The sequence below is a fragment of the Sminthopsis crassicaudata genome, chromosome 2 (assembly GCF_048593235.1).
Source record: "Sminthopsis crassicaudata isolate SCR6 chromosome 2, ASM4859323v1, whole genome shotgun sequence".
NCBI classification, from domain to species: Eukaryota; Metazoa; Chordata; class Mammalia; order Dasyuromorphia; family Dasyuridae; genus Sminthopsis; species Sminthopsis crassicaudata.
Window position 1 is genome coordinate 635,603,147 of NC_133618.1, and position 22,900 is coordinate 635,626,046.

A 22,900-nucleotide genomic window follows, 5' to 3' on the forward strand; every position below is an offset into this window, starting at 1 on the left:
CATGTTTGTCCTGGTTCCAGAATCTTGCATAGTAAGTAGCTATTTAATTAGAAGGAAGTGACCTAGAGCAAAAGAGCACTGGATTTGAAGTCAGAACATCTGAATTTGAATCCTGGTTTTGCCTTTCTATGATCCAAGCCATCTCATACAAACCAGTCAGTTGATGTTTCCTCATGTCTAAAACAAGAGGATTGGATTATGTCTGAAGTTCTTAAGTTTTGTTGGGACATGGACCTCTTTGGCAGTCATTCTAGTGAAACCTGTGAACCGTTTGCAGAATCATGTTGTTTTCTTTTAATATTAATAATTGAAATGAATGAAAATTAATATTTTATTTAAATATTAATATTTAATATTAATAATAACTTCATGGATTTCTTGAAATATATTCAAGAGCTTGTGGATCCCAGGTTAAGTGACTTCTCAGTTCCCTTCCATTTCTGAGAAACAAGGTTTTAAATAAGTGACAAAATTTACTGTAGAGACTGAAAGTGGATCAGAGTATAGTATTTTCACCTTTTCATTTTTTTTAATTTGTTTTTTTCTCATGTTTTTTATTTTCCTTTCATTTTTTGATCTGATTTTTCTTGCATAGTATGATGAATATGGAAAAATATTTAGAATTGCACATGTTTAACCTATATTGGATTATTTACTACCTATGGGAGGAGGGTGAGGAGGAGGGAAGAAAATTTGGAACACACGTGAATGCTGAAGGATGAATGTTGAAAACTCTGCATGTGTATGGAAAAACCAAAAGCTATTAAAAAGGGTATGTATAGAAGGGTTGTTCCTAGCAAGAAGAGCTGTCTTTTTGTTAGAAACTATTGGAATAAAGGCAGAGATAATAGCTAAGGGTGTCAGAGGATATTGGGAGAGAAGAACATTTGCCTAGCCAGTGGTTTCTTTTCTTTTAGTAAAGTGTGAGTGGGGGGTCATTTAAGAAGTTGGAGGGAGGGAGTGCTGTAGGAGCCTTCAGAAAATAAAAACAAGTTAGGAAATGGCAGCAAAGGGGATTGGGATTCAGTTGAGGAGAAATGAAAAGATTGGTTTGTTGTGGCAAGGTCCAGTGGAAATTTGATGACATCAAAGCCAATAGAGTTGCATGACCTCCTCCCTCAGGGTTCAGCAATAGGTGAGTAGGAATGGAGGCTGTCAATCATGGCAGTGATCCAAGATTGGAGTTTTCCACATGAGCAAGGCAGGAACTGAGCTAGAAGGAAGCTGATGTTGAAGTGTTAACTGTAGAGTCGAGATCAACAAGCAATTATAGAGCACCTCATGTGTGCAAGGCACTGTTTGGCACTGGGGATAGCTTAAACTCTGTTGGGGGAAACATGAATGTCAATAAGTAAATAAATATATAAAAACTAAATTCAAATTACCTTGAAAGGGGGCAGAGTCTTAGCAACTGAGAGAATTGAAAGTTATCCTATTTAGTGGGTGCTTTGTGGCCAGGCTCAGATGTGAGGGGGTATGGAGGATCAGGTGACCTGATTGAAGACCTTACCTCTGCTCAGGAAGCAGTACAGGACTGTGGGCCTTCCTTTGCCAGGTATCTCTGGATCCAGCCCTAAATTTGTGTTTGTACAAAACAATTTTTTCATAACATTACATTTGCTTTTTTTCCCCTGTACTTAAATATCTTACAGAAACAATATGCTCTAAGCCACAAATAATTTCTGGAGGGAACAGCTAGATGGTGCAGTGAATAGAGCACATGCTCTGGAGTCAAGAGGACCTGAGCTCAAATCTGGTCTTAGTCATTTAACACTTCCTAGTTATGTATCCTTGAGCAAGTCACTTAACCCTAATTGCCTCATCAAAAAAAAAAAAAAAAATTATAATTTCTGGAAGAAATGTCACTGGTCATTTATGAAGAGCTTTTTTAAACCTCTAAAGACTACATAAGAGCTAATTATTATCATTGTCACATTATTTTAATTGTGAACTTGTAAAATATTGGCAGATATAAACAATATACAAAGAATAAACAAAAAGGATATTATATCAATATAACCTTCTGCACAGATTTACTTTGTTTTAACTAATCACCCTGCTTGTTTTTGTTATTTTCTAACTAAAAAAAAGTGTCAATAACTGGCCTGAGCCCTGATGTTTTGTTTCTGTTTGTGAAGAGCTCAATTGGAAACTGATTTGAAGATTGAAAAGGAGTGGAGGCAAACTCTGCAAGAGGATCTTCAGAAGGAGAACGATGCTCTATCTCATCTGAGAAATGAGACGCAACAAATCGTCCGTCTTAAAAAAGTAAATTGTGGTAAACTGTCCGTGTTCATTTTACTGTTTTCTTTAGATGGGCATGGATTTTCATGAAAGAATCAGAAACAAGCATTTTCACAGCCAGCCATGGTGACAGATTGTATTGGGCATAGGAAGTGTTGTTACTTTTATAAACATTTTGCTAAAATTAATAGAAAGCAGTAGGGAGAATGTGTTTTTGTAAAGTAGCTGTACGCCTATGGGAAAATTTGTTTTTACTTAAAAAGTTAGGATGTGTTGCTGAGTAATGGAATATAGACAGTGCAATTTCTTCTTTGTTTTAAGACATCCTTTTTTTTTTTTTTTTTTTTAATTGTTTCTGAAGGAGTTTCTGAGTCTCCAGAATGAAAATCAACAATTGAAAAAAATATATCAGGACCAGGAACAAGCCCTTCAAGAACTTGGCAGCAAGCTCAGCGAGTAACTTTTCTTTTTTTACTTTCTACAAACAGTTAACTTTTAAAAATATATGCTTGATCAGAAGGATAAAGGACAGGTTGAAAGGGCTGGAGGGGAGAAGAGGCATCTCAGTTGCTTAAAATGTAAACCCTAAAAGTGGATCCTGGGGCAAGGGGAACTGTGTCGAATGAGTCAAGTGCTGAGTTTTTAGAGGAATGCTGTAAATTAGGCAGCTTCCCAGCTCCCCTAGGATTCCCTTTTGATTCTGTTCTTCCTCAATGAGAACACATCAAGGCTTGGGAGCTGGAGGAAGCAGCATGCAAACAGCTTGTGCAGAGGAGCTTTAAACAGAAGAAAATAGAGACAATGAGGAGGCAGAAGGCTCCAGGGTGAAGGAGGTTTGAGGAAGTCTTTTTTGGACTGAAGCATGAAGGAAGCCCAGAGGCAGGAGTAAGCAAAGAGTTTGTGCCAGGCAGCACGAAAGAAAGGGTCACCCGGTTTCTCAGTGCATAGAGAGTGTAAAGTCTAAGAAGACTGGAAAGGGGGAAGAGGCTGGGTCAGGAAGAGTTTTGAAAGGCAAATGTCAGCAGGTAGTAGGGAATGTGGGAAATGGTAAGGTCAGATCCTGTAACTTAGGAAGAAGATTGGTTTGTCCGCTGAATAGACAATGGATTAGAAGCAAGGAGGCTGAAGCAGGAGGCAGTTGTAATGGCCTGGGAGTGAAGTTTAGGGGCCCTGCATCAGGGTGACAGTGTTGTGAGAGGAGAGAAGGCCAGAAGAACAGGGCTGGACCACCCCCTGGCTTTGGAGGGGGGATTCAGAGAGAAAAGGTGAATCTACAGTGTTGACATCTGAGTGGTGACAAGAATGGTGGGATGATAGTACCCTTAACAGTAGCTGGGAAGTTGGGAAGTGGAGGGAGTTTAGGGGAAATTCAGTTTGGACATGTTGAAAGTAAAATGTCTCTAGGATGTCCAAATCGTGAATTTTAAAAAGCAGTTGGACATACTGTATTGGAGGCAACTGATGAATAGATCTGAGAGTTATCTGGCATAGAGAGGCTAATTGAAGTCATGGAGCTGATGAGATCATTTAGTGAAATAGATACAGGGAGGTGACCCAGGAACACTTGGGCCATCGTGTGTGACCTGGAGGAAGAGTTGGAAAAGGACACGGAGCAGGAGGAGTCAGCTGACTAGAAGAAGCTCCAGAGAGCAGTGTCCTGGAAGCTTAGGAGACAGTACTGAGGAGACGAGGGTGATCACAACAGCCTGTATCAGGTGTTCAGATCAATCTCTGTGGTGGGGTCAGCAAGGGTGAGAAAGGAGAAAAGGCCTTTGGCTTTAGCTGCTCAGAGATCATATCAGAGATATGAAAGAATATTTTCATCTGAATGATGAGGTTAGTCAGGAAGAGAGAAGAAAGGTGGTAGAAGGAGCTGTCATAGACAGCCTTCTCAAGGAGTGTTACCACATTAGCTGGGAGAGACAGGGAATGGGAGCCAGGGGAGATGCATGGGGTAAATGAGGTAGTTGTTGCCAGTGGGGAAGCAGGCAGCCTAGAGACGGGGGACAATTTGCCACTTGTGCTTTCAGAGGGGCTGGCTTAGTAAGGACTGAGTCTACTTTGTCATTTGCAGTAGGGGTGAGGTAAGGAGTAGCAGTGCTACTAAGATGACCGGCCTGGGTTCAGAGGGCTCCAGCTTGTTCAGCTGGGAAGTGGGAACTGCTCTAGATGGCTGGTCACTTTCTGGGGAGGGTGGTTACTGTCATCAAGTGTCTGAAGCCAGTCTTAACCACTTTCTAATCTCTTTTAGATCGAAACTTAAAATAGAAGATATAAAAGAAGCCAACAAGGCATTACAGGTCAGTAGCAATCTTTCCTTCACATATTAACCTGTATTAATATGTGTACTTAAAATGTGGAGCCCAGATACACAACAAAAATATTCCCTAAAAGATCACAGTCCCGATCAAGTGCCATGAACAGTGCTGGTTTCCCATGAATGATGGCAGGCTCCCTTCCTTTCTCGGGAGCATGAACTGTTGGTGGGAGACATTCTGTGTTCTTAAATCAGTCACTGTGTCAAGAGTGTGCTTGAGTGGGGTTTTTGTTTTATATTAAGCAAGGTTAGTGTGGATGGTGTATATTGGGAGATGATTATGGTATGAAGAATGAAATGAATCAGTAAAACACTTAATGTTTAGCTTTCCGCATCTGTCCCAGTGCTTGGGAGGAAAAGGATCACTTCTCAGGATCTTATTTGCTGAGGTGACAATGATCCTGAAGCAGCTGCCAAGAGAGCTAGGCCAGCAGAATCTATATCTGTGGGACAAAGTTGGAGGAAAGGAGGGCACCGTTACGGCAATGACAACTTTTTCTAAAGGAAGGAATAGTTCTTGACAATTAAAAAGAAATGGGGCAGTGAGATGGTGCAGGGCATCCATAGAGTCCTGAGGACCTGAATTCTAATCTTGCCTTAAGACATTTCCTAGCCCTGTAACCTCCCCCCAAAAAGCTTCAGCCCCGTCCCTGCCAAAAAAATCCAATAATTAAGGTTGTGGGTTTTTTAATGATTATAAAATTTACATATAACAATCCTCCTACCTTCCCCCTTTTGTAGGGGGCAGCATAGTCTTCGCAGAGGTACATAACTCCTTGTAACAATGCTGCAGCTTCTGGCCAAAAGAACCTTTATCTTGCCTCAGTTTTCTTCCATTTGTGGGCAAGGAACTCGGATCTGCAAGTGCACAGAGCACCAGGAGGACTCATCTTTCTGAGTTCAGATCCAGCCTCAGACACTCACTGGCTAGGTGATCTTGGCCAAGTCACTTAACCATGTTTGCCATAGAGTTCAACTGTAAAATGAGTCTCCAGTCTCTTTGCCAAGAAAACCTCAAATGGGATCACAAAAAAACAAACATAACTAAAAATAACTGAAGCATCGCAAAAACTCTCAGTTGCAAAGTATTGCTGCCTGTGGAATATTCAGAGACAAAAAGGAATATAGAAAGTCTTGCTGCGTTCTCCTTCCTCTCCTTTCTACCCTCACTGAGATCTTGTTCAAAGAATGCCATTTTCGACTCTCACATTTTCCCCCCAGAGAAAATGCTTGTGCTTCGTGTCCAGAACATTGGCAGCAGGAGCCTTTCTAGATGCTTTTGGCTTAGAAAAGGATGAGTTAGCTCATAATCTCAGCTTTGGAATTGGCTTGATGTTTGCGAATTGGAGGAGTTAGCAGGAGACGGGATGTTTGCCTCTGGCTGCCGTGACCTGACATTCTGACATGCAGGTGGAGAGGGTCATCCCTTCATGGGGTTCTGATTCTGCTGCCGCTGGCTCTCCCCTGGAAAAGCTTTGGGTACTTCTTGGTCACGCCTGCTCCATTGCTGGGCAGAGATCCCAGCTCTGGGATTCATTCAGTCGTGAAGTGCCGTGTTGACCTCGGTAACGATCCGGCCTGAGTTGGGCACCTATAACTAGATGATGCTCATCGACTACCCCCCTTGAGATCGAGTTTTCTGTGTGGGCTGGCGTGGCCCAGCCTCCACCTTCTTGCAGAAATGAGGAATGAGCAGGAGGCTGAGGAATCTGCACCCCTCTTCCCTCCCCCCCTGCCCATGTCCCCCAGATGCTGCTGCTCTTGCTTCGTCTTCCTCTTCTAATAGCACTTGGGCTGAAGTGATTGGAAATGGAGCCAAACCCTCCTGTGCTTTAGGCCTTTGAGTTCAAGCTGGTGGCCTTCCCCATTCAGCTCCACCATCTTTTCTCAACTTCCCCTTCTAGCGCCTCATTGGATTGGGGGAAGCGCCTGGAGGGCAGGAACTGTCTGTTTCTGCATTTGTATCTCTAGGGATTACTAGCACAGTGCCAGGTATACATATGCTTACTTATGGAAGGGTTATTGATCCCATATCATGGGATCCCTCAAAAGAAATGAGAGAAATGAGATTTGGGGTGTGTTGGTGCACCCAACTTGGGGCCCTGATTGTCATTCCAGCCGCTGTATTTAATGGCATTGTTGCAGGGCATCCTATACCTCTGTGAAGGCTGCCTGGCCTTCCAAAGCAGGGAAGGTAGGAGGATTACTTACACAAATTTTATGATCCTTAGAAAAACCCAACAACTTTTTATGTATCTTTCTCCTTAATTTCTTTTAAATCATTCCCTTTTTAAAAAATTGTCATTGTCATAATTGTCCAAACTTCCCACCAGAGACGGGAGTGAAGGTTTTCTGTGGCCTCCCAGGGGGAAGCTCGGAGAGCTCGGCACTGGCTGGCCCTGACCTGAGTTCTAATACCACCATAAACACCCAAACCCGACGCTGCTGTCTGGTCCTTCTCTATCATGTGCCCCAAGTGCAACTCCTCGGGACAAGCCCCGTTTCATTTTGGGCTCTGATTCAGTGCCTGGCACATAGAAGGCCTTTAATCATTGTGAGCTAAGGTTCTATAAGCTAAATGGGCAGCCAGGTCAGGCATCAGCTGAAGCTGGGCTGGGACTCATCTGACAGTTGGGAGCCGTGTGACCTGGATAGGCCACTTCCTCCTGCGTGCCTCGGTTTCATCTAATTTTAGAAACCCCTGACAGAGTTCATCACCCGGAATTACAACCCTGGGTAGAGGCTGTTTTCCCTTATCAGCCAGTTTCTTATTTTAATGAATATCTGAGGCCTCCTATCTGTTTTATGGGTTAGAAAACACCTTTTTGAAGGCTATTTTTTCTCCACTTATCCTGCATCTAAACAGCCATTAAAATGGTGCAAGACTAGTACCAGTCCCTACTTTTGCTGCCGGCAGGTCTACATGTCCACAGAACGTGCAGTTTGAGCCACGTTTGTAAGCACTCTCCCTTCTTTCCCCTCTAGGGTCAGGTTTGGTTGAAAGATGAAGAAGCGACACACTGTAAATTGTGTGAAACAGAATTCTCACTTTCTAAAAGAAAGGTAAGCGAGGAGGGGAGAAGGAAATCTGATAAATGGGAGGAGAGGGATCAAACCTTGAGTTGGGGCTTCTAAGTATTTTTTCCTATTTTTTAAAAGCACCATTGTCGAAACTGTGGGGAAATTTTTTGTAACGCCTGCTCCGACAACGAGCTGCCTTTGCCTTCGTCACCAAAGCCCGTTCGAGTCTGTGATTCCTGTCACGCTTTGCTGATCCAGAGATGTTCATCCAACGTGCCCTGAGACTCCCAGCAAGTGCACCCTGACCAGGGCTGGCTAGTACGCCTGCGTCTTCACCAGTTTCAGAAACTTCTGGCTCATCTTCGATAGGCTTCATGTGTACGTGCTCCCAGAGCAAAAGTTGTACCCTGTTAACTCAAACACTACAGAAATTCTGAGGTGGATTTCACTTTTTATTTTTCAATGCTTTTAATTTCTAAGCAAAATGCCTTTGTAAAAGGCCTTTGAATTATTCTTGCAAATATCAAATTTTCAACAGGCTAGGCACATTTCTTTTAATGTTAATTTAAATAACTGAAAATAATTAGATGTAATTCATAATGAGCTGATAGGGTATTGGATTTAAAAACCAAGAAAATGGAGGTCTTTTAAAGGCCACATGGATGTGTACAAAACCGAGATTTTTGCCTTATCTCAGACCTTCCCAAAATCCCGGGCTTGTTGTATTCTGCCTAATTGATTCAAAAGAGTTGCTATTTTTTGATGGTGCCTGCAATTCTTTTTCAATGCACTTTATAAGCTTCATAGTTCTCAGAAAAATACTGTGCATAAGAAAAAAATCAATTTTACAAGTGTTTCTATTTTACAGACCAATTATACCAAGAATGGTATATATTTTTTTCATCACAATATATACTGACTGTGAACAATTTAGTTATAATAGCATAGTAATTATTTATCATGTTCACTTGCCAACTCAATCCTCCAAAACATGCTTCGTTTCCAGTTTTCTTCTACTTACCTTTTAATAGCTGCTATTGCCCACAAGTTTTGTTTTTGTTTTTTTTTTAAGTCCATGGAGAGGGGATTATGTTGCACTAGACTTGAAGTTAAATAGTATCTCTTTCTCCTCCCCCCCACCCCACTTTTTTTTAAACCTCCCTCCCTAGGACTTGGGGAATTATTTCCTAAGTGTCAGATCTACAAACTTTCTTTGACTTGCCAACCGTCCCTACCTTTTTATATGAACATAAGGTTCCAAATTTGTTTAGGTCACTACGAAAAGGGGACATTGGGGAGGATAATGTTAGGAGAATCTGTATTCCAATTAACTTTGCCATTGTGTAAATGATATGAATTGCCCTGCTTAACACAGAATTAAAATTCGGAATGTTCTTCCAAGCACCATTTCCCCTCTCCCTTGTTGGGGTGCCCAAGGGATTAATTTATGTTAAGTATTAACAAAAACCCTGAAAGTGTGTTAGTAGTATTACATTAAATACCCTTTAAGAATTTTTAATATCAATATAACTATTGTAATTATTGAGTATGAAGCAAAATATCATGAAGCTTTTATTTGAAACCATTTCAGGTCAAAATATCTTAAATTGGAAATTAAGTATATATACTATTCCACTTATGCTTTAAACATGAAAGATGTTCAGGGTAAAATCATTTAAATTGCTGCAGTTAAGAATGAATCACTTTCTAAGGATGGTTTTAAATTATCTTAATTATGTAAGAAAAGGAATTTTTCTAATTTAACTATCTTTTTCTTAAGCATATAGAACACTACTGCAAAACTTTTATTTTACTAGAAATTCTAGACTATTAGTTTTATGCAGCTGAATTAAAGCTTAGTTACTGGATCAACCTTTTAAAAAGTGTTTAGCTGACCGTTAGTACTTTGTAAAGTTTGCAAAGCACTTTAATTTCTTCTTACTTGTGACTGTGGATCATAATGAATTTACTTTGATATTATCAAGAACTCTATTGAAAAATCAATAGTGTGAAATCAGAGGACCAATTCAGTTTAGAAGTCCTGTAGAAAACCCTTTTTCTTGACCTGAAATGGTAGCTGGGAAGCTTCTCACTCATCATGAAAACTGTTCCACATCTAGGTGAGTGCCAAAGGGCATTTTTAATGTAGTAGTTTGTGCTGAATTCAGTAACTTCTCAAAACTTGACTCGGTGAGCTTGTCACATAGTGACAATCTACTGTAATTTGCCAAACTCTTGACAGAATTTTTGGTATCTTCCAACAGAATTGCTAAAGTACTATTCTTCATGTTTATGTACTAAAGTTCATAAATCAGGCAACTAATTCTTAGCTCTTCTTACTGCATGTATCATTATGACCCAGTTAAAAATTTTGGTTTTATATACATTTGTATTGTGCTTTAAAAATATTCTCTCTCTTGATGTGAAATTATATATTTTAGGTAACTTGCTTGGTCTTCCCTCAGTAGATAAATCACTGCTGTGGCAAACACTAAATGTTTCACTAATGCTGTCATAAAGACAAGTAATCTTTGAATCTTCAAACTTTATAATGTTTTTTAATGTGACTTTTTTGGGTATGTGTAAATAAAGATAATGCAAATAATTTGTTTTAATCAAACCTTTACTGTCACTAGGTATTAGGGACCTTTGTAACCTTTTCTATCAAAAGTTTTGTTTAGATTTAAAGGCAAGCAGTCAAGGTCTCGGGGGGAAAAAATCCTTAAAGAACAGAATTTCTCTTAAGAGAAATCCCCCTTTTCCATCCAAAACAAATTGATGTATCCAAGTTCCTTCACCACAATAGCCCCCAGGTGTTTTTAATGAGGTAAATTGTAGTTAAAATTGTAATTTAGGTGTGTTATAGGAGACTTATCAGTTAGCTATATGAAGCTAGGATTCACCACTATCCTCCCTCTCTCCCAGTAAAGTAATGAACTGCCTACCCTATAACATACTTGGTTATTGTTTTTGTTTTGTACAAATTGGAGAAAAGGTTTAATTTTTTTATGTTTAATACATCAGTGCCTTCTCTGCAGTTTTTGAGTAGTTATGTACTAAGATTACCCATATTTATGATTCAGTCAATAAGTGACACAAACATCCTCGTAGAACAGACTGCGACATCAGTTATCTCCCACATTGACATTTATTACATAAATATAACATTACTAGCAAAACAGGTGACAAAATTCAATAATTGAGTTCACAGTTGACAGAATTGGGTAAAATCTGAGAAGTTATCAAATCTGGGGGAAAAAATCCACGTTGACTAAAAGGAATGAAGGTAAAAAGCACCTCTTTACCACACACAGTGTATATTCACAAAGGTGTTTCTTTACATCTCAGGAACATGTCAGATGCAAAAACAAAACATAATTTAAGACTTGTTTTGTTTTCATTAACACCACGACATGAATCATTAAACCATAACATTTGTTTCCTTTTGAGAAATGTTTTGCACAGAAAAATTAACTAAGTTTGCTTCCAGCAAAAGGGCAGGAAACCATTAGGATATGTCACACAAGGGAAGGTGATAGCCCAGGAAAAATGCCTATGCAGTGATAGTTATTGTTTTATTTGGGATTTCCACCCATTATGTAGCACAAACTTCTTGATCTACCATTTTTCTAACTCACTCTTCTAAATATGTCAGATATGACTTGGTTAATTAAATGTTAAGTAAATTACACATTATACGTTCAGTTGTCTTATAAGGGACAGGATGTAAAATCTATACTAAAACATAAGATTACATTTTTTCCTGGTACCTCAGATATTAAATTTCAAAGTCCAAATGCTACCAGTTACATTAAGAATATTACAAGATGGCTGTGCTTGATTGAGAATACTGGGAAAAGAAATTAATTAAATTGTCTTTTCCTGTGTCTGATATTGCCTCAAATTTAAGTATTTGGAATTTTCTATCTTCAAAGCAAACTAGGAGAAAAAGTTACCAAAAGTAAACACTAATTAACTAGCTTTTTTTTTTTTTTTTTTTTTTTAAAGTACTAGTTTATCATTCTAAGACAACATTTATGGGGAATCTAAATCAAGTGTTCAAAAAAAAGAGAGAGCACATCACAACCACCTCTTTATTAAACCAGTAGTAAATAAGACATCAACCAAATTCTTGTGTATGCAATACATCCTTAGGAATAACTAGTATAAAAAGTATCAACATCAGTGCTTTGAATATAAAAATTTATTTTAAGTCAAAGTATGCAACAAATAAAACCTACAGAAACAGATTTTTCCATCACAATCTGTTTGCTTACCAAATAATATTTTGAAAACACATTCCTTCAGTCATTATAAAGTTCTTAAAATACAAAAGAAATTAAATCTGTAAGAAAAGTCTAGTAGACCGATGCTGTGGTTTGCCAGGATGTGTTGTAGAAGGGTTAATTCTTTAGTACATCCCACGCCATCCACCTCCACTCATACCTCCTTGCCCATAGTAGCCTCCACTGCCTCCACCTCCTCGACCTTAAAAAATAACATGGGAGTGGAGGTATAGATTAGACTACAAAAATTATTTAGGGTAATATATTCAATTAAATCTTTCAACAGTGGGAACCAAAGACTGACTTACCATAACCTCCCAAACCATCAGGAGTACCATAGCCTCCACTATAACTGCTACCCATTCCCATTCTTCCAACAGATCCATAACCTCCTTGATTATCTTGGGGGAGAAAAAAAAAAAAAAAAAAAAAGATTTAGCAAGTTTTTGAGAGCAAGTTTCTACATTTTAAATTTCACTTAATTTAAAACACCACTCACCCATTCCATCTCTGCCATAGCCTCCCATTCCAGAACCTCCCATTCCAGAGCCTCCTCCAGCAACGGAATTTAGAAACAGTTCAATGTATCTATGCTCTTTTAATAAGAAATGGGAAAAAAAAAATTTTATATCATTAAAATTATAATTTGATCGGCAAAGAAAAAACACTACTAACAAAACTTCCACTCCTTGATCTCCCATTAGTGAGCCAGCCACTTTGACATTAGCCAAGTCACTTGAATGAGTCTCATTTACTTCTCTGTGAAAGGAAAGAGTGTGCCTATGTATCATCCTTTCCAAAAATCTACTCCAAACTGGCCAATTTAAAAGTAAGGAAGACAGATTCTTAAATCACTCACAAAAAAACAAAAAAAGTCACAGGTTATTCTATAAGGAAAAATAACAGTACTGCCTGGAGAGGTGTACATGATAGTAGTTTCTGATCCTGGAGTCCTAACAATTTGATGATATGTCATGAACCAGAACTGAAAACTGGAAAAACTTAAAGTGACTAACCTAAAAAGGGGTCATGTTGGGTTATAGCCAAGGCTTTAATCAATAGAGTAAAAATCTCTAAGAAGGAAATTCCCAAAAATGTTACAAAAGTGCAAAGTATATAAAATTCACCAAAATGGCAAGGTTGAAGACAGCAACCAACTAATATTAAAACAATTAATGAATTACAACTATTCTCCATAGCATTTATGAAATCTGATGATTGACAGTAACCTTGTATTGAGGAATGTAATAATTCATTCCACCTAAATGCATGTAATAAAATTCTGGTATTCTGCTAATTGCACATTTCAAGTTTTGCCAGTACAGTATTACCATCTTGCTATGTTTCAAGTGTTAGCATGCTTCCTGAATCATACTGATAATTAGTGCTCCCTATAAAAAAAAAAAAAAGTTACTTATGTCTACTATGCTGAAAAATCTAATGTGCCCCATCAGAACTTGAAGAGGCACACTGCCCGAGTCTACCGACAACACTTACGCATGTTATTTTTATCTTTAGACATGGCAGCTAAAGCATCTTCGTGCGTCACAAATTCCACATCTGCTTCTCCTGTTGCTCTGCCATCTGCTCCAATATCAATATGAACTCTAATTGGGTTTAGTGGTGAGAAAAACTAAAAGAAAACCAAATTTCAAAAAACAATGTTCTTTCAAATAATCTCAAAACAAATTACTTTGCCTTTAAGTTGCATCAATAAATTCCAATACAAGTCCAGAAGAAAAAAAACTTCAGTGGCAAAACTTGGAATTTAATGACATATTTAAGTATCTACTTTTGAAATTTCTCCATTAGTACAATATGTATTATCTTTTTCTTCTTTCTAGTCTAAGAAGTTTTCTTTACTTCATTGCTCTTAATGTTTAGAACTTCCATCAATAAAATGAAAATAACCCTTGAATTATATAGAATACATAGCTTTCTTGATATATGCTGTCAACTATTTCTTCAGTCAAATCTCTTGCCATTTAGATTGTCTTATATAAACTCTGCTAATTCATAGCCTCTCACCTTCTAGGAAGTCTAAGTCTAAATTAAACCATTTTCACTTAAATTGTTCTTTTGTTGTCCTTCGAGGCCCTAAGTTTGTATAGAGACTTATTTGTATTTATACTTTTCCTTTTGTAGCTTCACAATAACATTTTGTTTAGAGAGCACATAATGAACACTCAAAATTCTATCTGTGCTGAAGAGACAAAGCAAAAAACAAAAATTTCCCCAATGATATTCAAATTTTAAAACTGGATATACGAAAAATGACAAAGAGCCTCAATTTAGGAAACTATAGCAAGAAGGTATTTGTTCACAAATACTTACATTAGCAATATCATTTTCAGTTGCCCGAAAAGGCAACCCTCTCATGTGAACGAAATGGCCTCCGTGAAAACCTGAACTTGCATCTCCAGCACCGCCATATCCATGTCCTCCCATGCCTAGAGAAAGACAAATTTCCAAAGGAATAGCAACAATTACATAAGCAAACCAGTCACCGATACAGAATTTTACACACACACACACACACACACACACACACACACACACACACACACACACACACACACACACACACACACACAGTTTTTCCTTTACAACATTTTCAATTCCTCTCCAGGCTCTAAATTAATTTTTTTTCATGCATTATTTCTGATAGTCTGGCCCCTTCTCAGAATATTTTAAATTATAAAATAATTATAAAAAGAATTTTATAGATCCCCCATAGTGAAGATCAATTTTTTTTTTATTCCTTAACATAATTTATCAATATTTACTAAATGGGATACTGATATGCTTTTAAAAATTAACAGACCATATAACATTGATTTTTACCTCGGCCATCTCTCATTCTGTCATCAAATCCATCATTTCCGTAGCCATAATTGTTATAGCCACCATAATCATCAAAACCACCATAACCTGTATAAATTAAAGAGATATAAATGAATATACTTCCACGAATGACAAATTTTACAATCTAGATTACAAAAACTTACTTTGTAGTAACTGTCCAAGTAACCTTTTGGTAATTAGAAGTTTGCAATCTCCACTTAGTATTCACGAAATAGGGATGTTTCAACACTAGGTGGAAATTCCAATTTCTCCAACAGGTTAAATTCAGACATGCAAATTAAATTTCATCCTGGCCCCAAACAGGTATCAAAATCTGCAAATTTATCTTCGTTTTAGCTTCTTCTCTCTCTGTCTCTGTCTCTGTCTCTCTCTTTTTTAATCATCTTGTTGCCAACACTTGAGTCCCATAGCTGGCCATGGGAATCCATCTTTTCATGAATGGATTTTCAAACTTAGTAGGTACTGAAGTTACTGCCATTTCTGTATTTCTTGACAAAATGTCAGGAACATTAAGAAAATGACAACAGAACCTTTGTTCATTAGATACACATACCACCATCATATCCATCACCTCCTCGCCGCATTCTGTCATACATACTTCCACGCCCAGCTCCATAATAACCCCCTCTTCCTCCTAATGGTCTATCATATGGTCCAGGTCGCTGTCCCAGCAATCTTCTCGGTGGGTCATAAAATCCTTTGATTTCACTTCTGCTACTTTTGAAGATTTCGATATATCTACACAAAGAAGATTTTTTAAGACACAGGTTTCAGCATAAAAATATTTGTAGGTAAGATATTGGGCAAAATTCAGTTACAGTTCTTTCTATAACTAGATGCATAACCCAATTTAAAATACCTAGATATACCACAACTTAAATGTTTTTTTTTTTTACCCTACAAGTCTCAAAATAATTCTTTAAGTATACAAAATTTACATGAAGAAATTAGTCATTTGAAAACAAACCATAAAATGCAAATATTTTAAATTTAAAACTTGTTTCCTTTAGTACAAATTAGGTATTTTAAAGAAAACTGGGTGATGATATAGTTGTATTATCACAGAACACCCTATGTATAATGGAAACAATCTGATTTTAATTTAGCAAACTAACATTAATTCCCCACCCAAATCTGTTTTTTTTCCAAGTTAAACTTAGGATAATTATAAATTCTTTAAACTATCCCAGAAAATGTTATAGTCCCCCCCATATAAGCATTAGTGACCCACAACCCCCAAAAATAAAAATTTAACACCATCCCAAACTCTCCATCCCCACCTGTGCCCTATTCTTTCCTTGTGTTTCCCCAGAGCATTTTCTGCTATCTCCTTTGAAGCAAACTGCACGAAGGCCTCCCCTGTGCTTCTCCCCTGGTAGTCCATCGTCAATGTTATCCCATTTGGCACGATTTCCAACCCTTTAACCCAAGGACAAATAACCCCATCAAGGGGAACAGTGTTAAAGGCTGAAACATTCCCATCTGAATCAAATACTTAAAACAAGACTAAAGAAAACAAACAAACAAAAAAAAAAAAAAACTTACTTTCCCCAAAACCCAATATTATAAATTGGAGAGCTTTCAAATATTATGGGTTTATAATCAGTTTTTTTTCTACCAGTGTGTTTTTTTAAAAATCACACACAGTTAAGCCCACCTATATTACATGAAAAAGAAATGGCTACTAATCAAATCATTATGCTCCATACTCTAAATTCATGGCTTATTTCAACCCACAAAATTATCCTTGACTAATTTGCTAGATATTAGGTCCCACAAATTCTATATATTCTGTATTGTAATATTAACTGGAGCATAGATCATACTTTAATATAAAAATTAAAATTCATTTTCAAAATTAGAATTTTCCCACAGAAATGGGTAAATTAAAAACTAAAAATATAATACAAATATAGAAATTCAATTATTGCTAAACTTAGACTAATACTAGAGGTACCTGTAAAGAACTGAACTATTTCCTCTTTGCTGCAACCAAATGGGAGTCCACGAAGTCGTACAGTTCCATCACTAGCTGCATCATTTGGACCATTGTGTTTCATAACCCAATCCATCTCAAAACCGTTTGATTAAATACTATAAGGAAACAAACAAACAAACAAGATATAAAAGAGTTAATATATACTTTCGCCAGAAGCTCTTAAAAACAAACCAAAACGAAAAGCCCCACCACAATCCAAACCTCATGTGCATACCCAATCACTACAATTGATTAGTTAAAAGAAAGGGTCATAGTAGTGTCATTATTGGAAGTTCATTAATTCATGAATGACATAACCTGCGACAGGACAAAAGAATGGGTCTTCAATCTCCTTTAATCTATCAGTATATCATTCCCACCCACCCTTTTCAGGAAAAATTTACAAATGGGAGTGAAAAACTGAAAATAAAATTCTGAAGTACTAAATATGGTCATTAAAAAAAAATAACACATATAAACCCTAATTCACAGCCTATTATACATTATTTTGACCATAATCTTTTAAACAACTTTTCTTTATCTCATTTAAAAATTAATTCTACCTAATTCCTTAATAAGTGGGCCAGGACAAAAGGAATGACAACCTTTGTATTTTAAATTTCTTTTCTACTTACAACCCCTTCCTCAGTCTATTATTTGCCTAGATACATTGTTTTTAAGTGCCATTTTAAAAAGCCTATTTTCTTCATGTTGCCCACACTATCCCAACTTGCAGGTGTGGAAATCACATTTTTAAACAGATAAATAAAAAATCTTGTAAGTAATAAAAGCCAGTCTACACCATTGATGATCACAAGATGAAATTCTGAAAAGGGTGAAGCAATCCCAAATACCTGAAAACTAAAACTGAAGAGTGGTTAGTGGCATTGATAAAAATGCTATTGGCCTACTTTCTAGATACCTTCCCCCCCACCCCCCAATAGGATTTTACCCAGTAGAATGTAATTACAACTTTTAGGGCTCATAATGAAAATTTCTGCCTTAGACTGTTGGCAAGCAATTTTAATTATCAATTTTTAAAAATGTAAACAATTTTGCAAATGACAATTTTTTTGGACATTAAGTACATGAATTATTTCTCTGCAAATGTCTAAGGAAGAAGGTCTGATGTTCTACAAAGAAACCAATTCATTAGCTGAGGAGACAGTACATAGTAACCAGATTGAAATTCAATCCCTGCTTTGCTTCTTCAAATCTTCAAAACTAGATTCCAAAGCCTCCCCTAGCCTCAACCTGCTTGGTAATTTGAGAGGCTAAGTTATAAATTTTCATACTTGACACTTAGTCTCCAGTCTCCCAGCCAAAGAAACTTTTACACTTTACTAATTTTCCTAACCAACCATAGTAACTCTATTCGCAAATTTTTCTTCCTATTTCTTACTCATTTCTGTGTTTAGGAACACATCATCAAATAATGATAATGCCACAAAATTTAATACTACAATTCAAATGACATTAATAACAGAAGAAACCAGGGACTTCATAGATGTGTTGCAAAAAGTCCTCTGACAGGCCTCAAAGTTGAAAATTAAAGCTGAAAAGAATCTTACAAATCATCTTGACAAACTCAAATTAACATAAAAGATCCCACAGGTGACATACTGTCTTAAATCTACATATTAGTTTTACATTTTATTGCATCTTTACTTATTTTGTTCAATATTTTCCAATTACAATTTAATCTGGTTTAGGGGGGAGTGCTACAGGTCCCAAAATTTAACATCACTAATCTAACTCAATCTTCTCAATTAATGGCAGCTAAATGACAATCAACGCAATCAAGATAATACAGGAGAGGTAGATTTGAATCCAGATCCCTCAGATTCCAAATTGAGTGCCTGTCTGTCAACTGTATAAATACTTTCCTCAAATAGGAATAAAGAATTCTCTGGAGCAGTTGAAAAAAAAAAGTGCTAGACTATAGAAATGAACAAAACCAATTCCTTCTCCAAAACAACATTAATATTTTCCTTCAATATATGCCCCATGTTGATTTTTAAAGCTTTTCTTAGAAAGTCTTTAAAGTAGGAGACCGCAAACCAGAATCTTAACAGAGCTAAGTAACTGATTTAAAAAGATTTGAGTCCTTTAGCATTCCTTTTCGTTTACCTTTTTTTCCCCAAATTGCTAATTCGGAATAATTAAGTGCAAGACAAAAGAGATAAAGATGAAGAATAAAGAGCAGGGTGAAATGGAGCTCAAAAGTTATCTCTAAAGCCAGTCTAGATGATTATTTCCCCCTATATTAGGCTGAACATGTAAATAGCTAAAATCTCTTAAAGTGGGGACGGGAAGGGTTATTTGGTCATTAAATCATCTTAATTCCAACAAAGCTTGAGAGTGGTCCAAAGAAATAGCAAAGAAAATGCAATCACAACACTTTATTAAGAATACAAAAGTAAATTAAGGACTATTTTAAAAATCTATATCAATCACACTTAAGCCATCAGTTATAGGGAAAAATAGCTTAACAAAAGCAAATGAGGTACAAAAAGCTGACAGAAGCTCTTAGTGCCAGTCTGTAATGCAAACTTATTCCCATTATAGACTGACAGAAAGAATGTCTCCTTCCTCTTCTTAACTTTTTTGAGGGAATGAAGGTAGGATGGGAGTGGGTTTGAAGATAACCAGAATAACCATGCACTAAAAAAATCTAAATTGCTTTAGTGCAGCTTTTCAACACAAACTAGTTTACTGATCTTAAAATTCTGGGGCTTTGCTTTTATTTAAAATTTTATATTTCAAACTAGTTAGGAATCAAGTATGAAAGAGAGAACAAGAGTCAAAATAATTGTCTTTGCCTGAGTATTTATTTCCTGATAGATTTCCTTGGATAGCAAAAAAAAAAAAAGAAATGTTCTGATGACTAAGATTCTAGTCCCAAATTAAGATTCATCCGAATAAAACTGGAAAAGACTGGAAAAGTCTACTACTTCCAACGTCTTCATCCATGTGACTTGGCTGGCACACTATATTTAAATACTATCTGTAATTTTCTGACTGTTAATACTTGAGAACATCAGCACCAGAAACTCAGCATAGTTTTTTTGTTTAAGAGGAAATGTCCCAGGCACCCAGGAGCTAATTCCACCATTTGTGGTGGGGGCTAATTTACCTGCAGATTAGACAAGGCTATCCACCCAAGGGAGTACAAGCAAGTCAGAGCCTTGAGGACAGGCGCGCATAAAGGCGCACAGTTTAGCTGTCCAGGAGGATAGTACTGACTGCTTCTAAGTTTCCTCTACAACTCCACCAGTTGTCTACATCCTTATTATTACAAGAGCCAGTCCTGAGACTTTAAAGCCACTTCAAGGAAATTTCCACAACTGGCGGAAAGGAGCAACAATTAGATGACCATCGGGTTGAGATTGAGATAATTTTTTTTCTAAAGGACACGACAGAAACAAGTATGGAAATCATTCAATTAAGCCATAATCACCATCTCGGACAGCCTGCCTTCTTTTCCCATTCAGGAGCATTTTGCTTTCAAAACAAAGTTCTCGGTTAAACATTTTCACGACAATTTGGCCAAACATTCCGAGACTAGCCCGTGCAGACCGGGGGAAGGGAGCCCGCACTTCGGCTAAAGCCCATCTTAAACTTTCACTGCCCGGGCGGCCCCCAGGGGCTTCTTTTGTTCTCGCCCGGGCCCAGCTCAGAGAGGCCCGCGCTGTCCGGACACTTAGGGCGGGCGGCCGTACGAACCTCACTTAGATGAACTCGGAAAAGTTCCTGCTGCCGAGTCCTCCGATTAGCGCCCCCGACCCAGCGCAGGCCCCCGGGCTCGGGCCACTGCCGCTCCATCTCCCAGAACAGTAACGGCGGCTTCGGTTCCCCCGCCCCCCAACATCCGTTACTTTCCCCCAAGTCCATCAAAGAGTCTGGAGCCGAGACCCCACCCCCCACCCCCGGGGAAACTGAGGGAGCGGGGGCGGGGCGGGCTTACAAAGGAGGCCGAGCTGGTCCTTTGTCCCGCGCCAGGGCGCTCCCGTCCCGGCGCCATGTCCGCCGAGCCCGCCCCGCCCCCGCCCCCGCCCCTGTCCCCGCCGCTGGGCAGCGCTCCGACCGGACAGGACCTGCGGCCCGGGCCCGAGGCTGCGAGGAGCTGAGGGGCGGGCCGATCCGGGCCGGGACCGGGCGCGCCAACGCGCTCAAGATGGCGGCGACGGGGCCTCTGTCAGGCGCGGGTCCCGCTACCCGGCCCGGCCGCCCTCCGCCGCCTTCCGGCCCTGCCTCCCTCCCGTTCGTCCTCCCGATCGGTCGCCTCCCCGCCCCCGGCCCGGCCGCCCGCCCCGTCCTACCTCAGACACCCTGGCTAGCGGGCTCAGGCGGCTAGAGGCGCGAGGTCAGGGGCGGCCGCTGATCGCGCGCTGCGTGCGCCCTCCACAAACGGTTCCTTCAACTGTCTCCCGGCGGCGGCTCCGGCAGTGACAGAGAAGCTGCGCAGCTGAGCCGGCGGCGGCGGCGGCGGCAGGGGGAGAAGACGAGTAGGGGGCTGGGGAAGCGGCACTAACGAACCCCCCCCCACCCCCAGGCGTCCGCGCGGCTCTCGCGGGAACTCCGGGCGCAGGCTCGCGAGTCAGGCCGGCGCGGGAGAAGGCCGGCCTCTGTGCGCGTGCGCTGCCCGTTAAGGGGCAGGGCATGGGGCAGGTGGGCGTGGCTTCTATTCTCCGGGAGCTCACGCTCTACCTGGAGCAGAGCCCTAACCCTCTGTCTCGGACGGCTGGGTCTGGAGGGGCTGCTTTTTGAGGGACCCCCGAGAGGGGCTTTCCCCGTGTCTGCTTTATACTGCAGACGGGAGAAGAGGCTTCTGCGCTTGGAAGGTTTAATTGGAAATAAATGGGCCCATCGAAACAGGCCGGGAAAACTGAGACCTAGCAGGGGGGGGGGGGGGGATACGGTGGGAGGTGAGAACTGGGCCAAGGTCCCCTAGGCTCCCCTGAACTGGGTCGCGGGTTCTTGCCTTTCTGCTTCTGGCCCGAGGGATCCAGAGAGGCCTGGTGGGAAGTTCGGGATTGGCGACGAGGCAGCCCTGATAGCCTTGTGACCCTGCTCCCCAGAACACATTGCAGTGGAATCGTGGAAAAAAGGGGAGGCAGCGTGGCCCCCGTAGGCGAGAGCGTGGAACTGGGGAGCGGGATGGGACAACTCGTGCCCCAGAACGTTTTCCTGAAGGCCCCCCAGTGATCCCATTAGGAAAGTGCTGGGAACCGCAAAGCGTGGTGCCCACCTACAGCCTAAATGGGGCATTCAGGGCTCCAGAAAAGCAGAGAAGAGGCCAGAGAAAACTTAAGAAAGCACCATGCCAGAGTGCCTGCTTGTCACCACGTGGGAGAGGAGACAGTCGAGGCTCAAGTGCCTCTCTGTGGGCCCGGAGTGGGCACCTCTTGAGAAAGGAAAAGATAAGCGGGGCCTGTGTCTGAGTGCCTCCATGTGTACTCTGAGTGGTTCTACGTGGGGAAGGAGACAGGAAGCATGGCCTGTGACCCATGACCCCATATGACTTCTGTGAAGGTCCCTTGCATAGGAGAGGGGAGCTAATGTTCCGGGAGGCCATCACGAGGCTTTGTATCCTTCAAAGTATCCGGCAAATAATTGCTGAAAGACATGAGCTTGAAATGTTCGCCCCTTTTCCTTACTTGTATAATGGAAATAATGCTGCTTGCCAACATCTAGTATTTGCTAGAGGCTCCGAATTCTTGACTTAATGTTTCATGGGTTTTTTGACCTTTGTAACGAGAACATGAAAAGGTTGGATCAAAAGTGTGGAAAGCTGATTACATCAAATTAAAAAAGTTTCTGCACAAACAAAACTAATGCAAACAAGATTAGAAGGGAAGTAACAAATTGGGAAAACATTTTTACAGTTAAAGGTTCTGATAAAGGCCTCATCTCCAAAATATACAGAGAATTGACTTTAATTTATAAGAAATCAAGCCATTCTCCAATTGATAAATGGTCAAAGGATATGAACAGACAATTTTCAGATGATGAAATTAAAACTATTTCCCCTCATATGAAAGAGTGTTCCAAATCACTATTGATCAGAGAAATGCAAATTAAGACAACTCTGAGATACCACTACACACCTGTCAGATTGGCTAAGATGACAGGAACAAATAATGATGAATGTTGGAGGGGATGTGGGAAAACTGGGACACTGATGCA

At 39.7% G+C, this 22,900-nt stretch overlaps 2 protein-coding genes across 10 annotated transcripts in view; one reads left to right on the forward strand and one right to left on the reverse strand.

Annotated features, from left to right (window-relative positions):
- Positions 1-10,187, forward strand: part of RUFY2 (RUN and FYVE domain containing 2) — a 44,631-nt gene extending 34,444 nt beyond the window's left edge. For all 6 annotated transcript variants that reach the window (XR_012487150.1, XM_074296588.1, XM_074296590.1 and 3 more), the window contains 5 exons: positions 2,139-2,268; positions 2,606-2,700; positions 4,496-4,544; positions 7,547-7,624; positions 7,721-10,187. Coding sequence is in view for 5 of the 6 variants with exons in the window: in XM_074296588.1 (XP_074152689.1) it covers positions 2,139-2,268; positions 2,606-2,700; positions 4,496-4,544; positions 7,547-7,624; positions 7,721-7,864 (496 nt within the window). In the remaining variant the exon portion in view is untranslated. The remainder of the gene's footprint in view (positions 1-2,138; positions 2,269-2,605; positions 2,701-4,495; positions 4,545-7,546; positions 7,625-7,720) is intronic.
- Positions 10,188-11,771: 1,584 nt separating this feature from the next.
- HNRNPH3 (heterogeneous nuclear ribonucleoprotein H3) lies at positions 11,772-21,351 on the reverse strand. Of its 4 annotated transcripts, none has more exons than XM_074296595.1 (10): positions 21,034-21,351; positions 16,691-16,827; positions 16,014-16,152; positions 15,332-15,471; positions 14,713-14,799; positions 14,203-14,318; positions 13,366-13,501; positions 12,368-12,463; positions 12,177-12,269; positions 11,772-12,070 (listed from the first exon to the last, which is right to left on the reverse strand). In XM_074296595.1, exons 2-10 carry the CDS (start codon positions 16,803-16,805, stop codon positions 11,994-11,996), a joined length of 999 nt encoding a protein of 332 aa, XP_074152696.1. In that variant the 5' UTR covers positions 16,806-16,827; positions 21,034-21,351; the 3' UTR covers positions 11,772-11,993. The 4 variants fall into 4 exon arrangements, with proteins under 4 accessions (XP_074152696.1, XP_074152695.1, XP_074152698.1 ...); XM_074296594.1 differs by having other exon boundaries at positions 15,287-15,471; positions 21,034-21,307; XM_074296597.1 differs by lacking the exon at positions 16,014-16,152 and having other exon boundaries at positions 15,287-15,471; positions 21,034-21,309.
- Between the last annotated feature and the right edge of the window lie 1,549 nt (positions 21,352-22,900).